This window comes from Caretta caretta, chromosome 3, assembly GCF_965140235.1.
Source record: "Caretta caretta isolate rCarCar2 chromosome 3, rCarCar1.hap1, whole genome shotgun sequence".
In the NCBI taxonomy this organism is placed as follows: Eukaryota; Metazoa; Chordata; order Testudines; family Cheloniidae; genus Caretta; species Caretta caretta.
In genome coordinates, this window is record NC_134208.1 from 51,197,329 (window position 1) to 51,213,451 (window position 16,123).

Below are 16,123 nucleotides of genomic sequence, written 5' to 3' on the forward strand. Positions count from 1 at the left end.
CTGTGTGAGGTGTTACAGATAATTAACCACTTCATTGCTGTTTAATGTACCAAATATATAGGCCAGCACTTCAGATGCACTTCGTACGCTAACCTCATACAACTGCTGTTGCCAAATGTAGAGCTTGTGAAATTGAACCAAATAGGCTTAATGTGGTAGGAGCTTACTTTGGGTTACAAACTGGCTGCTATCAACTGCAAAAACGGAAGGTGACTTAAAGCTTGTGTAAAGCTAGTCAATGACCTGACTCTAGTCATAGAAAATCTCAGGGTTCAAAACCATCTGCAGATCCTGTATGGTTAGTAGTAAGTGTTAGGACTAGGAAATATTTAAGGTAGAGGATAGGGGTTGATAATATGAATGTTTCCCAAATGACTAATACAAATCAAGTGGTTCCAAAATGCTTTCGGTGTCCACTTTAGAAGTCAAATGTAACGCATCTAAAGCTAAAATAGGCTGGCAAAATAATTTAATGGTAATACAGTGCCATTTAAAGGAATTAGTTTCCATATTGAGCTCCTCTGGCTAGCAGCGATGAGAAGAGATTGCATTTGCATCAACATGAGCTTCACTCCTTCCTTTAACATAGTTGGCTTCTCCCACTGTAGCCAGGAGAGCAGCCTGTCTGGCTCCAATTCTCAGAAGAGCAGCAATAGAAGCCATGCTAGTATTAAATAGCTATGTTTAAGGACTTTCCATTTTGGGGGGTGGGAGTACTGGGTGCTTTCTGTTGGCCCACTAGCAACATATGGTATAGATTTGACCCAGCACTAACTAGCCTGATATCACTCACTCAGTGTTTATCTGAAAACTCATGTATGGCATTGGTGTGTATAATCACTGAAGACAAGGCTCAGTTTAAACCATAGAGCGTGTCTATTCTGTCAAGTTTTCAAATCTGTTGACAGTAGACAATATTACGTACGCCATCAATTTCCGCAATACACAAGCTTTCATTAAATTGTGAGTTCCTGGCTATTGTGGTTGAGGAGATTATATTCAGCTGTATCTCAGAAGGTTAACTAATGCTTTGTAGTCCTGCTGAATCTGCAGATGGCTTTAGTACCTCTATTGCTATAAGTTTTTTGCTAGCCAGAAATTATATTGCTGAAACACTCCTAGTGTGTGTCACTTTTGATATTCATTATCCAGTTTACAACAGTAAAACTCGTAATCATGTCAGTTTTCATGCTGCTTATGTTTGGGAAGGCCATGAGGGTAGTGGTCTTACAGCAAGATAGCTAATGCATTAGTTACCTTGCTCTCTGTGTGAGTGGATGGGGCGGAGTTTTTGTTTTTTTTTAAGAAGCCATCTTTTTGGCAATGAAGAACACAGAGACCATCACATCATCAAGGAGACTTTGGATAGGGTGAAGAAACAAAGCCCCTATGTTCCACTGAATAGGGTGGAACTTAATTCACGTTGTTTATTCTTAATAGTCTGGTTGATACGTAGCTTGAAGGATCCAGGGTTAGACTTTGTTTGAAATCCCTGGATCCTCCCCATGCCCAGTAATTTGGAGATGGCTGGATTTCTTCCTGAGGCATTGTCTCTGGATGTTATTGGTGGAAACCGCACTTTTGTATCCACCTCTAGATAATATAGTCGTTTGGTAGTAGGTGGCTGGCTCTGCACACCATTATTTTTTGAGCTAAACAACTTTCTTGCCTCCCCCTCAGTTCTTCCTTTCCCCTTTTCTCTTTTATGTATCGATACAACAGAGAACTGCAAAGCATTACATTCATTGGTAATGTTGTCGTTTGGGCACAAAGCGGATCCCTGCAATGAGACTCCACAGTAAACTAAGTATGAAATAACTGAAGTTTTTAAAATGACATTTCTACATCTTTCAATATTCCTGCTTGAGTATGAATGCTCATTTGCTTCAAAGCAGGATTCATGGTATCCTTACACCCCTTTTTGCTGCCCAACCATGCAATATATACCATGAGGTATCTTCACTTGGAAGCATAAAGCAAGTGTAGCGGCTAGGAATAATACTACTTTAGTAGGCCTGTTGTTCATTGTTATAATTAGTAATACCAGTAGGTTTTGTGTAATGATTTGGTGGTGAAGAAAGTTTTGGTGGTTAGACTAATAAAACTGGCTAACGCAGGCATAAGTTCAGCAGGTACCCACAAAACTGATAGTGTACATCCATTCTAATAGGTGAAATCCTCTCTTCAGTTTTAGACCTCTCTTCAGTGGACTCCCAATATGGCTGACTTCCATCTTTAATGTTGAAATGCATCTGTTCGTCTTGCAACATTACTCTTCATTAGAAAACTTTAATCCTCCTATCTTTTAAAATGCTATATTATTTCTGGAAACATTAATTGGTCAGATGTCTTACATATGGAAGCGCATGTAGAAGTTTTGAATTTATGTAATAGGCACTGTTTCACAGTGGCTCTGCTGAATGGGAATTAGCGATGCTTGCACTCAAAGCGCACATGTTATGGTAGCAAGTCTTCTGCTTTTGCCTTATCCTTTCAAAGGGTGTGAATTCCATTTAGGGGGTTGGGCGTTTTGTGTAAACTGGAAAGTATATACAGCAGATACTGGAAGTATTGTGCATGAGATAAAGTTAATATGACTTCAAAGATGCACTAATCTCCAATGAATATAATTTCAGTGTCTGCTTTCTGATATTCTTGTCTTGATTTGAAAGCTTATCTTCAGATTGTTCTGGGTGCTCTTAAATTTAGCCTTTTTATAGAAATACAACTGTTGAATAAAAGTTTGGTTAAAACTCTCTCATTTATGCAACTTTTAAAATGTTGGTGTATTAACTAATTTAGAAATACCGTTTTTGTCCTGCCATGAGTTCAGGGGACTGGAGTAAATGACCTTTCCTTCCAGTTGTATGATTCTATACCTGATCTTTGAAAATGTAATTCTGAAGTCCAAATATTACTCATTTGTATTACTGTGATATCTAGGTTTTTTTTTTTTTTTTTAAAGGTAATTTCTTTGAGGACAGCTTTAGTTGTACGAGATTGTAAGATATATTCCAAGTGAGACTACTTTTTTGTATAGATATTAAAATGTCTTCAAGTAACTTGTACTTTAAAACAGTGACAGAAGTAACTTCTTGTTTTTTGTTTGTTTTCTTCCCCTCTTTACAGCAGTTCTGTGGTGTTCTTGGTCACACATTTATGGAGTTTCTGAAGGGCAGTGGAGACTACTGCCAGGCACAGCACGACCTCTATGCAGACAAGTGAACTGTAGAAATTCATTACTACTCCACCAAGAAGCCCCCATAAGAGCAATTAACCAGGATAAGAAGTGTTCAATTGAAATTGGCAGAGCATTTGACAAAGGAGTTCAGACCTGGATGGGGTAAACCTCAGCGCACTGCCTTCCAGCCTCAGTATTACTGGATTGAAGAATTGCTGCTTCTTGTTAGGAGGTTCATTTCATTTCCCATTGCTCCCAATTTCATACTTGCCAACACTGAAAGTTTTCAAGTGGAGTATATTGAAGTAGACTTCAGTTTCACTACATCATTTCTGTATTAGAATTTTTTTAATCCTTTCACAATCTTGTTGCATGTTTTTAACTAAATTAATATGGCACGAATGAACCGCCCAGCTCCTGTGGAAATCACCTACAAGAACATGAGATTTCTTATCACACACAATCCAACCAATGCAACCTTAAACAAATTTATAGAGGTAAGGTCTGTTGGACGGAATGCTTATTTACAATACATGTAATGCTTAGACTAGTTCATATTTAATAGTAATCTATTTTAACCAATCAAACTCAACTCTTGATTACTGTTCATTTTGCTTCAAGACTTAATATAGACCAGTTTTCAACCTGGGGTCTGCAGACTACGTCTACAAAATTTTGGGGGGTCCTCCAATGAAAAATGGTTGAAAACCACTGATATAGAAACTTTTCAAGGAATGAGGCATGCTTTACAGAGTTCCAAATTATAAATATGGAGATCATTCCTCATCCATTTTTTAAGTGAAACATAGTGATGCTATCACCAACAAACAGTTGCAGAACAGGCAGGAAGCAGAGAATGTGTGATCTAACTGAAGCGATGCAGAACCCTGATGGTGTCTTAGTTATCTTCTCCTTACATGAAAAAGTTGTTAATGAGTGGTCAGTAAGGGTATTTGCTGCTTAAAATGAGACAAAGCTTAGTTCTTCACTGCCACTGATTCAATAATGACATTAAAGGAGAAGTGCCACATACCAAGTTACTTCAGAAGCTGTGCTAGTATATGGGTTTTCCAGTGGAAGTCTGGCCCTCCACAAGTAACAGTGCAGCCAAGGACAATATGGTTGCAAGGTGTATTGTATATGCACTTTCTTGACAGTTAATGGTGTCTTCCTTCCAAAGGGTCAAAGTCACATGGTTTCAATTCAGTTCAAAGTGTGGTAGGTGTTTGTCTCCACTTTACATTTGTGGGAAAGAGGACACAGTTTGTCTTGCTGATCATGCAAGAAACTTTTGGCAGACGTATGTAACAGAGATCGGATTCCCATTTCTGTGCTTTAATCACTAGATAAGATTGTTCCTCATATATACTCAGGATCTTAACAGGCAAGCAACATCATTCATATCTACTATGAAGCTAAAGCTCTTTTACTAATTTGCTCGTTATCTTGGTTTTCACCATGGAATACTTGTTCAGGATTATTCATGAGTCCATTAGTTTTGTAGTACAGCAGTGTTCAGAAGTGCCAGTCGTAGGCACTATACAAACAAAGGAATAGCAATTTTTTTTTTTTAAAGTACTTGAGCTTGTCTATCTCCACAACTATCTAAAATCCTGTTTCTGGGAGGCCAGTAGGCTCATAAAGGGATTCATACTCTCCACTGTTATCAAGAAACATGGATAGGTTCCTGTAGATCACTGTTCCATGTCTGAAGATGCAGCTAGTTATAGCCGATTAACTTAATCTCCCCATACCACCAGCAGCAGCACCACCACCACCTCTTTTGAGTTTCTATAACCAACGTGGATATTGCTTCTCTTCCTCACACCTAGGCAATTTAGCAGTTTCTCAGAGAGAGGAGAGAATTCATGTTGAAGCTAGTTAGATGAAGACTATTTTCCTATCTGCAGTTGTAGTTTTTGCTACCCAGGAAGTGATTTATAGAACAGAGTCAGCTGAAGATGTATTACAGTGAAACTTGACGAAGAAAAAGCTATCATAAAGCAATACAAGATAAAGCTTCCATAACAACCAGTTATAAAAAGAAGCCTGCTTTAGTTAGACAACTAAAATGCTGAAGGCTGAAAGGCTAACTTCAGCTTCCTGAGTAATAAAAACCCAGAGATGCAGGTGCTTGCGTTTGATTAAAACATTAGGGTGGGGAACCCTAAACTTATTTCAAAATAATAACAGCAATTCTCATTCAGTGGCATCATATAGATTTATTTTTGCATCTGTTTTTTAGCTTAGCTTTTTTAATATGCCATAAAAAATAAATATGACTAGAGTAATTTAACTCTTTACCTTCTGACAGTCTGGAAGCAGTCACTGTTGATTTATTACTGACTTGATATTCAGTGAAAACTAACTTTACACTGAATGCTTCCGGCAGTAGGTAAGCAGCATTCCTGTAGTGGCCAGCTGGAAGTAACATTAATGTCATTGTGCATTCTCTTGTGCTAAAATAATCGGTTCTGCAGTAATATGCTCACTTTACAGACTGAATACTGAGTCACAAAAATTAAGTGATTTGTCCAAAGGATCACAGGAAAAAGCATATTAGTGTGTCCCGTAGTATCTTAAAATCTCAACTGGCATTTCCATAGTTAGTTTTAAGTATGTGTTGCTTAAAATTTCAGTTAATCTGGTTTAGACTGTAAACTCTTCACAGGAGGGGACATTTTTTTTAATCTGACCAGTGTCTAGCATAATAGGGTCCTAATCCTGTTTGGAGCCTCTTGTTATTACTGTAATACACAACACATTGTTTAGAACTCTGTGTTACTCTCAGAGCCAATTTAAGAAACTCTCAAACTTTGTATCTTGAGAATTTTTTTGAGGATCAGCATCTGATGCTGATTTACAATGAAGTAAACAAAATAACAAGAGCTACACTTTAAACATTGTTTACCAAATGGAAGACAATTGGTGGGTGGGGTGGAAGGGAATCGTATTGAAACTTACGAAAGATGTTCATACTATTAAAGTACAAAAAATACTTGTCTTTGCCTTGCTGAGAGAGTCACGTCAGCTGATTATAAAACAAAGTAATTTTTTCCTTCTTAGGAACTTAAGAAGTACGGCGTTACCACGGTAGTAAGAGTATGTGAAGCCACGTATGACACTGCACCAGTGGAAAAAGAAGGCATTCAGGTTTTGGTGAGTGGCTTAAAAAGACTCACTTTAAGGCTTTATCAGACCTGTAACATTCACAAGCTGTTAATGTCTACTGCACGTTCATGAATGACCTCAACTCTTAAGATTTCTCCTGGATCTTCCTTACTTTAACTTTTTTGGCAGGGGGGAAAAGGAGAGCCTAGCACTTAATTTAAGAGTTGAAAGGTGAGACTTATCGCTTCAAAGCCCAAATCATCCTGCAAGCATGCTTCCTGAGTAACTGGACTTGGTAGATGGAGATGGCACTTAATAAACAGAACAATATAACGTGCCTATGCTAAGGAATTTACAATCTGCAGGCTATGCTAGTGAAACTCTGGAATAATTATCCACTTGGTAACACTATTTCAGCTAAGTTGGTGAGAGCAATGTTAAGCACTTAGGGTGGGCAGATAACCAGTGTGCACTGCAGTATAGTGCTCTATCCCTTCCCAAAAGTTGACTTTTAAACACAGGAAATTCAGGGCTTGTTTAGTGTTTTTTTTGTTTTTTTTTTTTTGCATTAAAAGCTTATTAATAGGACTATCCTACTTTATTTAGGGGTTAAATTTGGTCTCATGTCTTTGGGGCAAAGGTAAATGGAAGTAGAGGGTTCCCTAATGTTGGAACTGATATGGGTCTGCTATGAAAACAGGAGAGGGCAGAATTTGGGGAGGCGCACACAGCCAAAATTTCCCACAATTGCTCACAATGGTTCAGCTGTTTAGCAGTTCAGTGGTGGGAAGTGCTAATGTAGACAAGGCACTGGCCTCAGTGCCAAGTACAGGACTGTTAAGACCTGTCGGCATGGTTAGATGATAGTGTTGAACTTTGGTGGCTTCCTGAAGTCTTTTCTACACTAATCCTTCCACTGTTGTGTGGGTTCTTAATGTGGTGACATGAACAGATGTTGGGGACAAGGTGGTCCAGACCTTCCATATGGCTAAATGGGAGATGAGTTCTGTTGGATATTAGTTACAAAGGTGGCAAGGGTCTATCTCTATGTAAAAAGTTCAAAACCACTGCACCATTGTTGCCACTGCAGGAACTGAACTGACTGTAGCAATGATGCAAATTTGAGACCAGAAAGACTAGTACAGATGTCTGCTCCAGGAGTGCAAAGGTGCCAGAAGGCAGCCTAATCTTCATATTGAGAATTCCCCTAGTGTGGAGCAGTCCTTGGATTTCTAGGCTGTGGAAACACTGAATATTTGGCCACACATCCATCTTACCCTGTGTTCAGAATGCTACAATACTCTGCCTATTCTCAGCTGGTGAGTGGGGGGCTGTTACCGGCTGGTGTAGTTCAGAGTAACCCCACATGTTGCTCGGAATTGCTTCAGTGAGAGTTTTGGGCACAGTAGAGAATGGCTCAGTACAGTGATGGGCCATATGAAGCATTGCTGTGCAAACAATAATACTGTAGACTTCAAAATGGGGTGTGTCTTATTACATAGGTATGCATATTGAAAAGTCTATTTTTCTTTATATTGCTTAGGCTAGTAGCACAGTTTTATCCCTCTTAGCATCTGATTTTGTACACTCTTGAAATTGTACAAATCTCAAAGTTGGAGAGCGGGGTAGCTAGTCAGCTACTTTAATTTTGAAAAGTGAATATACACTTTAATTATTAAAAGCAGATAGTTCAGAAAACTTTAAATACGTATCCACTGAAGCTAGGTTGCTGTTGCTATTGTATTGCCAACTTGTCAAGAATTGACCCTGGGGTATTCGCCACTAAAATGAGATTTCCCAAAAGGAGGGGGATATGGTGTACCTTACAAGAGAATGAAAATAATGTATTTAACATGCATGAAACTTTTTTATTGTATTCCAGTAACCAACATAGGTAATCATAGAATGAAGCTACTTGTGTTCTGACAGAGAGATGTCAGTCTTTAATTGAATGAACTACCTCTGAATACAAATCATACCTTTCAGCTGTATTTCATTATCTAATGACAGGAACTTTAGTCTAAGGGGTTAAGTTGAGGGATGGATTATCAATTGAGGAAGTCACTTTACTTTCTCATAGTGGTTAATGTTCCCAGCTATAGTAGAATCTGATTCTTTATGTGGAAGAAATTTGCCTTTCATTCTAGGATTGGCCCTTTGATGATGGTGCTCCACCATCCAACCAGATTGTTGATGATTGGCTAAACCTCCTGAAAGTTAAATTCCGTGAAGAACCTGGTTGTTGTATTGCTGTACACTGTGTTGCAGGTCTTGGGAGGTAAGTGAAACTCTAAAATAATCAGAACCCTTTGGAACAGAGATAGTGAAGGCTTTTTCAATTTTTAGGCATAAATATTTCTTTGTAGAAATATAAGAAGTTTCTTTCTAGAAATATAAGAAGTGCCCGGCAGTCAACCTCAGAGTTTACCTGGAATTTATAGGCTGGGAGATGGAGATTAGATCTCATGTTTACACAAACCCTTATTCTGGATTAAGGTAGGGTGTGAATTTTAAAGCAGAATAGCTATTCTAGAATAACACCATGGTAGGCAAGCCCTAAACCTAGTAGTTAATGTGAAAATACCTGTGCTGTCATGCCTTTTCACAACTGTTTCTTGCTACTTAAAGGAATAAAACAGCAGTGTGCTCTAACTTTAACCTTGTTAATCAACTTTTTTATATATATAAATTAAAAAAACTTGCTACTAGAGCTGGTCAAATAGCAGAAAATTTTAAAATTGTATTTAGTCTATTTGCTGAATAGTACTTGACCAGTTCTATACGCTGGTCAAGTAGTACAAAAAAGCTTGTTGAATAATTTATTCAGAAAATACCAGTGAAAATTGTTGTATATATTAGTTGAATATATTCGTAGTATTATTTGACTCGTTCAACTAGCTATATCCCTTGCTCTTCTTGTCATTTCCTTTCTGGCTCTTTAATCTTAAAATATCTGAGTTGTTCTCAGTGTTACACCTTTTTCTGTTACCTTTTTCCATTCCTCCTGTTTGGAAATATTGCCAGACTCCTAGTAGCTAGAGGACTTATAACTATAGCCACAGATGGATGTGGGATAGTGAGAAGGAAGGAGGATCCTGGGAACTATAGGCCAGTCAGCCTCACCTCAGTCCCTGGAAAAATCATGGAGCAGGTCCTCAAGGAATCAATTCTGAAGCACTTAGAGGAGAGGAAAGTGATCAGGAATAGTCAGCATGGATTCACCAAGGGCAAGTCATGCCTGACTAATCTAATTGCCTTCTATGACGAGATAACTGGCTCTGTGGATGAGGGGAAAAAAGTGGACGTGTTCCTTGACTTTAGCAAAGTTTTTGACACGATCTCCCACAGTATTCTTGCCATCAAGTTAAAGAAGTATGGGCTGGATGAATGGACTATAGGGTGGATAGAAAGCTGGCTCGATTGATGGGCTCAATGGGTAGTGATCAATGGCTCCATGTCTAGTTGGCAGCCGGTATCAAGCGGAGTGCACCAAGGGTCGGTCCTGGGGCCGGTTTTGTTCAATGTTTTCATAAATGATCTGGAGGATGGTGTGGATTGCACCCTCAGCAAGTTTGCAGGTGACACTAAACCGGGAGGAGAGGTAGATACGCTGGAGGGTAGGGATAGGATACAGAGGGCCCTAGACAAATGGGAGGATTGGGCCAAAAGAAATTTGATGAGGTTCAACAAGGACAAGTGCAGAGTCCTGCACTTAGGACGGAAGAATCCCATGCACCGCTACAGACTCGGGACTGAATGGCTCGGCAGCAGTTCTGCAGAAAAGGACCTAGGGGTTACAGTGGATGAGAAGCTGGATATGAGTCAACAGTGTGCCCTTGTTGCCAAGAAGGCCAATGGCATTTTGGGATGTATATGTAGGGGCATTGCCAGCAAATGGAGGGACGTGATCATTCCCCTCTATTCGACATTGGTGAGGCCTCATCTGGAGTACTGTGACCAGTTTTGGGCCCCACACTGCAAGAAGGATGTGGAAAAATTGGAAAGAGTCCAATGGAGGGCAACAAAAATGATTAGGGGACTGGAACACATGACTCATGAGGAGAGGCTGAGGGAACTGGGATTGTTTAGACTGCGGAAGAGAAGAATGAGGGGGGATTTGATAGCTGCTTTCAACTACCTGAAAGGGGGTCCCAAAGAGGATGGATCTAGACTGTTCTCAGTGGTAGCTGATGACAGAACAAGGAGTAATGGTCTCAAGTTGCAGTGGGGGAGGTTTAGGTTGGATATTAGGAAAAACTTTTTCACTAGGAGGGTGGTGAAACACTGGAATGCGTTACCTAGGGAGGTGGTGGAATCTCCTTCCTTAGAAGTTTTTTAAGGTCAGGCTTGACAAAGCCCTGGCTGGGATGATTTAGTTGGGGATTGGCCCTGCTTTGAGCAGGGAGTTGGACTAGATGACCTGCTGAGGTCCCTTCCAACCCTGATATTCTGTGATTCTAAGGAGGGTGGTGGCACTGTCCAGAGATAACATTTGGTGAGAATCAAGCACCTGCCTACCGGTAGCTGGGAAAGAGTGTAAGTGTTGAGATTTTTTTTTTTGAGAGAGCTCGGTCCCTAGATCCTTTTGGGGGACTCCATCTTATTTCTACTAGTCATAGGCTATCATATGAATGATTAAATTTCAAGACTTTCTTCTTTGGCCTACTTGAAGGGGTACCTTTTTTCCCCTTCCTTTCGCACCCCAGAACTTCCTGGTCGTGTGTGTCTATTACTCAAGTTTTCTGACTGCTGTGAGGGGGTGTCTCTGGTGCTCTACTCCCTCTTGTGTCGGCCTCTGGGTTTTAAGTCTTCTCAGGTGGCTAGCTCTTATGTGTGTTTGCTGCTTCTAGCTTTCCCAAACAATAGCAGAGTGAAATGGACCTAATTCTTGTCAGTTTCAGTTACTGCCTAATCTTATTGAATAACACTGAAAAATAAGACTAGTCAGTTTTTCTTTCTGCTGCCCAAGATAGTATCCAGCATCAGCAGGCATTGGAGCTGTCTGCAGTGTGGAGAATTATATTTCTCTTTGAAGGCTTATTTCAGTTGTAAGATGGACATTCTTTTTTAATTGAGCTCATATTCTGCAGAAGTTGACAGCAGTTGCTCATAAAGTTTTGACATGGAAGTGGACTTTCAAGCCTTGACAGCAATGCCAAATACTAGTTGCTTGACTTCGCTACTTAAGATTCAAATTCTTGGATATGAAAGTGACTTCTCAACCATAATTACATCTTCCAATATAAATGTATATTTTTGAGTGTTTAACTCTGAAAACATTTCACTTTGGACTGAAATATTTCATACTTATCAATCTGAAGAACACTTTGGCAAGTCGGGAAAAATTGTCTCTTGTTTAAAGATAGGCATAAATAATTTGACTTTCACCAGTTAAGAATTTTCAGGTATTCTCTGTAGTCCACCTTGCAGTTGCTTTTAAAAATTTGCTTTAGAGCATAGATTTCATTGAGAAGAATTGCTTCTAACTAAATTTGAAGTTTTGTTTCTAAATAGCTGTGATCGTTACAACTGTTAAACAAAACTGAGTTGGGAAATGGGTTGAAAGTGTCAGTCAGTGAAGACTCACATGAGGAAAACACGGTCTCCAAAGAGATTTCTTGCAAAAATTGCAGTCTGAAAATGAACACCTAAAGAATGTAGCCACTTTACTCATGCCATAGTCCTTCATCTCCTGAAATGTCACTTTCATCAATCTCATTAACATATTGCTTCTCCTATTTCCTAGAGTTGTTTCAAAAACAATTTGTATACTGTGTCAGAATCAAGAAGATATAAATGACTTAAATCCATATAGAAGAGCCATTTTATATGCTTTGAAAAGAATCTGCTGAGGTTTAAAATTTGACTCTTTTGCCATGTACATTCTAAAGACTTCTCTTGTTCTTCCAGAGCTCCAGTGTTGGTTGCCCTTGCACTTATTGAATGTGGAATGAAGTATGAAGATGCAGTGCAGTTTATAAGGCAGTACGTATTAAACTTGCGTCTGTTCATTCTTTTTAAGGCTAAAGTAGATAGTGAGGGGAGACTCATCTATCAAACATAACAGTATATACAAGGGCATTGTGTAGGAATCTGGAGAATAAAGATAATATGTTGCTATGAAACTTGTTCTTCAGATTTAAACATACAGTACATTTATTTCCTAAGTAATATTGAAAAACCAATTAAAGGTTTTAAGTCTGAGACATTTAAACCACCGGCCCATAGGCCAGATCACACCCACTTGATGTATTTACATGAGCCATGTGAAATGTTAATGTGTGCTTCAGGCTCTGTTTTTAAACTTTTTAGCTTTCATAATTGAAAAATAAGTTTCCAAACAGAACACCATTAATACATCCTTTTCGTTAGTCATATCTGCAGAGTGGTAGGTATGCAAGAGAATTAATACACTTGGAACTCAGGTTGAATCTGTAGTACTGATAGCTGGAAACAATTCCTCTTGAATTGTAAATCTGATTTTCATAACCGTGTTCAAGAGTAAATATGGATACATGATTTCACTTACCAATTATCTGATCTTAACTACACTTGAGAGATGCCACAGTTCAGACTAGTTTTTAATTGGTTTTGCTCAACACTCTGACAGCTTAATGTTTGTAAGTTTGATGTGAGTCTGTCTTGTGTCCATTTTCACAACTCCCTGGTTTGTACTCACCAGCCTGATGGCATTTCCTAAAACAAAACAGAATACTACCGGTATACCATCACCACCTCAAGCAACAAGCTGTATAGGTCAGCCTTAAACCATGCTATGAAGGTTGACAAAGTTGGGTTCTAATATGACCATATGTTCAAAATTCTTAAAAAGGCCACATTTGTGGCAACTTTTTTTGTAGGGTTGCATAAACGGAGTGTGCTTTTATCACTGCCACCAGCTTCTGATTCAAATCCAATACATTTTTTTCAAAGTAGAGGATTTTTTCCAGTAACTTAGTGTTTTGAATGAATTTATCAATGAGGTACTAAGCAAGTGTAGTTAACGTTCTTTTAGCACAAAAGAACAGCTTTTTCATGTGGTTGTAGGCACTGCCACTTTCCTCCTGAGGGTTTCCCGAGATCCAGGAGAATGCTTAGTGTGCAGAAGCCTTGCCTTAGAGTACATCTGCTGAAGCACCAAATTCTGAATGCCATCTGAAAAGGAGATTAGAGTATGGTTAAATAAGATAAAAGGAAAAAAAAAAACTACAGTGACTGCAACTTGGTGCTACATCTTTTAAAAAAAAAAAAAATTCCCTTGCTCTGGTTACCATGCCATTAACTATCGTTTGCCCTCAACTATCTTAAAGAATGGAGTTTTTTTTCATGATTTTTTTCCCATGAATGTTGTTATTTCAGGAACTATATTTTATTTCAGAAAGTGATGTTTTGTTTCTAAAGATGATTTTCTAACAACTATCTCTGTTTAGGAAGCGACGCGGAGCCTTTAATAGCAAGCAACTTCTGTATTTGGAGAAATATCGTCCTAAAATGCGCCTGCGTTTTAAAGACTCCAATGGTCACCGAAACAACTGTTGTATTCAGTAAAGCCAGGATGCCTTTGGAGCTGCTGCTTTGGAGCTAGAGGATGGAAACTAGAATTAGGCAAACTACCTGCAGAAAGACATGTAGGGCTGATAAATAGGCTAACTGAAGCTTCCTTAGGAGTCTTTATAGGTTAAAAGTATGGCAGAAATGCAACTTGTCTGTGTAAGTTAATATCCACCTGTTTGGAGAACTAGTAAATGTTTTGCTGTATGCTGTCTTTGAAATGTCTCCTTGGTCATAATTTGTATCAACTGAATTATCTTTGAATCATGTAGCTGATTCTTATTCATCTATTTCCCAGTAATAAAATCTGTCACAGTATGAAGTGTAGAGAGTTTAGGTGCCAAAAACCCAGCACAATATCTATATTTTTTCTGTAAATTACAGTGTAGTTCTCGTGATGCGTGAACTACAACTATCTGGACCTTACATTTGTCCTTTTTCCTACAATCATTTCAATATTGAGGATAGGGCCTATATGGTAATCTGTCTACTCTCACTGTATGTTTGTCTCCCGCAATCGCACTAGAATATCAGGATTTGCACAATCTTTGATTTTTACTAAGACTTACAGTGACTTTTTTGGTGTCTTTCGATAACCCTTTCCTTCCATTATCTAAACCTCTGCATTTTACAAATACATCGATTCTCTCTTTACTCATGTAGAAAATAATTCTTTACATTGTACAGAAGCACACAGTCTTTAATGTCTCCTGACAAAAAGCCTTACATTTAAATTAATCTTGGCACTTCATGTGCAACTTAACAGAGGGCCTGAAAAGGATGGGAGGGGCTATTTAATATTTCTAGTAAAATGTTGCCTTTGTCTTGTGCAGGAAGTATAGAATATGCCCTTTACTTTAGTAAATATTTTTTTAAAATGTAGAAATGCTTAGTTATTGTAGCTAAAACAATTCTTAATCATAAAATTTCTGAAGATCTTGTAATTTCTTTTACTGTACCTGTTGAAAGTTGTTTATCAACTATTGCTTTGTTGTGTGATTATTTTTGTTTTGGGTTTTTTTTCCCCTTGAGTTTCTGCTATCAACTGGGAAGACCTGTAATATTTTGTATGCCTTTTGAGCTGCGTAACTTAATATTTGGATACTTGATAATTTGTTTTATTATGTAATTGATAAAGTGGTGTGTACTAATGTTAGTTCAACCATATATTTATACTGTCTTGGGAACGTGTGGTTATAGTTCTGTGGGAGAAATAATTTTGCCAGTGTTCACCAGCTTGTAAAATCTAGTGCGAGAGCTTAAACATCTAAATAAATACTGAAATGCACGTAGTGAGTCTGGTGAAATATTTATAGAGGCTTTTAAGACTTTACTGTGTACTCAATCAGAAATCCTAAATATGGATTTAGGAGCTTAACTTTAGGCACCCATTTGTTATCTTGGCCCAAGTGTTCTCACTTCTGTAAGAAGGTAAAAAAAAAAATAAATGTATACCTCACATTTGTACAAAATAGCTGCCACTGACACTCAATTAAAATACTTGCCATTAGGAAGCAATCAAGTTTGAAGTAGCATCTTTAATATTAAATTAGAGTTCGTGTCGCGAAGATGACTGCACATGTAAAGAAACACTACACGGCTGTATATAAAAACACACCTCTTTCCAGTCTCAAGGGAACTATCAAAGAATTGTAAAGGAATAATCTGAAACAATTCTACATTATCAAGGTTGACAGTGTGCCTCAACAAAAATATTTGAGAACTGAAACCTGCTTAAATGTAGGTTTCCAAAATGAGTGTGGTGATGTAGATAGCATCCTGATGAGAAGCTGGAGGCTCTTACCAGTAACACATTTTGGGCACCTGAGTTAGTCTCTGACAATAGCCTTGGGTGTATATCCCCATTTCTCCCTGTTGTTGGCTTTTTTAAAAAAAAAAAAAATTGAGGGCATAATTTATTTTTGCTTGCATTACTTCTTCTGCACAATTAAAGCACTGATCAAACTTGGTATGTATTCTGCATTTTAATAAAGGAAGAAAATCAGAACATATAACTGTACATAAAAATGGGTGTCTCAGCAATTTCTTACTTCTTCTTGCCATGCTACAGAGACCTCTGAAAGATTTTATTGAGGAAGGGGTTAGTCCCTATATAACCAGAGTAGTTAACACAGAATAACTTTAAGAAAATTGAAAATTAACTGAGTTCTAAAGAATAAGTGATTTTAATTAATGCTTAGTGGTGTATATTTTAATACGGCATTGTCAGGAAAGATGAGATCCTTTCAAGAACAAAGAAAGCATTACACAAATATACAG

The 16,123-nt window shown here is 38.2% G+C and overlaps 2 protein-coding genes across 3 annotated transcripts; both read left to right on the forward strand.

Moving 5' to 3' along the window:
* The first annotated feature begins 1,176 nt into the window (after positions 1-1,176).
* On the forward strand, positions 1,177-3,675 carry LOC142071474 (uncharacterized). Its single transcript, XM_075126217.1, has 2 exons — positions 1,177-1,218; positions 3,130-3,675. Exons 1-2 carry the CDS (start codon positions 1,177-1,179, stop codon positions 3,223-3,225), a joined length of 138 nt encoding a protein of 45 aa, XP_074982318.1. The 3' UTR covers positions 3,226-3,675.
* On the forward strand, positions 3,539-15,131 carry PTP4A1 (protein tyrosine phosphatase 4A1). 2 transcript variants are annotated; one of them, XM_048845195.2, is made up of 5 exons: positions 3,539-3,678; positions 6,248-6,340; positions 8,440-8,570; positions 12,203-12,277; positions 13,723-15,131. In XM_048845195.2, exons 1-5 carry the CDS (start codon positions 3,574-3,576, stop codon positions 13,838-13,840), a joined length of 522 nt encoding a protein of 173 aa, XP_048701152.1. In that variant the 5' UTR covers positions 3,539-3,573; the 3' UTR covers positions 13,841-15,131. The 2 variants fall into 2 exon arrangements, with proteins under 2 accessions (XP_048701152.1, XP_074982609.1); XM_075126508.1 differs by having other exon boundaries at positions 13,727-15,131.
* Positions 15,132-16,123: the final 992 nt, after the last annotated feature.

What these genes read in the sequence shown, in the direction of transcription:
- PTP4A1 (XM_075126508.1), top strand. Translation starts at nt 3,574, where the DNA reads ATGGCACGAATGAACCGCCCAGCTCCTGTGGAAATCACCTACAAGAAC. An exon ending in AAGAAGGCATTCAGGTTTTG is followed by an intron (nt 6,341 to 8,439) that starts GTGAGTGGCTTA and finishes CTTTCATTCTAG; the next exon opens with GATTGGCCCTTTGATGATGG. An exon ending in TGTGTTGCAGGTCTTGGGAG is followed by an intron (nt 8,571 to 12,202) that starts GTAAGTGAAACT and finishes TTGTTCTTCCAG; the next exon opens with AGCTCCAGTGTTGGTTGCCC.
- LOC142071474 (XM_075126217.1), top strand. Translation starts at nt 1,177, where the DNA reads ATGTCAGTTTTCATGCTGCTTATGTTTGGGAAGGCCATGAGG. An exon ending in TGTTTGGGAAGGCCATGAGG is followed by an intron (nt 1,219 to 3,129) that starts GTAGTGGTCTTA and finishes CCCTCTTTACAG; the next exon opens with CAGTTCTGTGGTGTTCTTGG.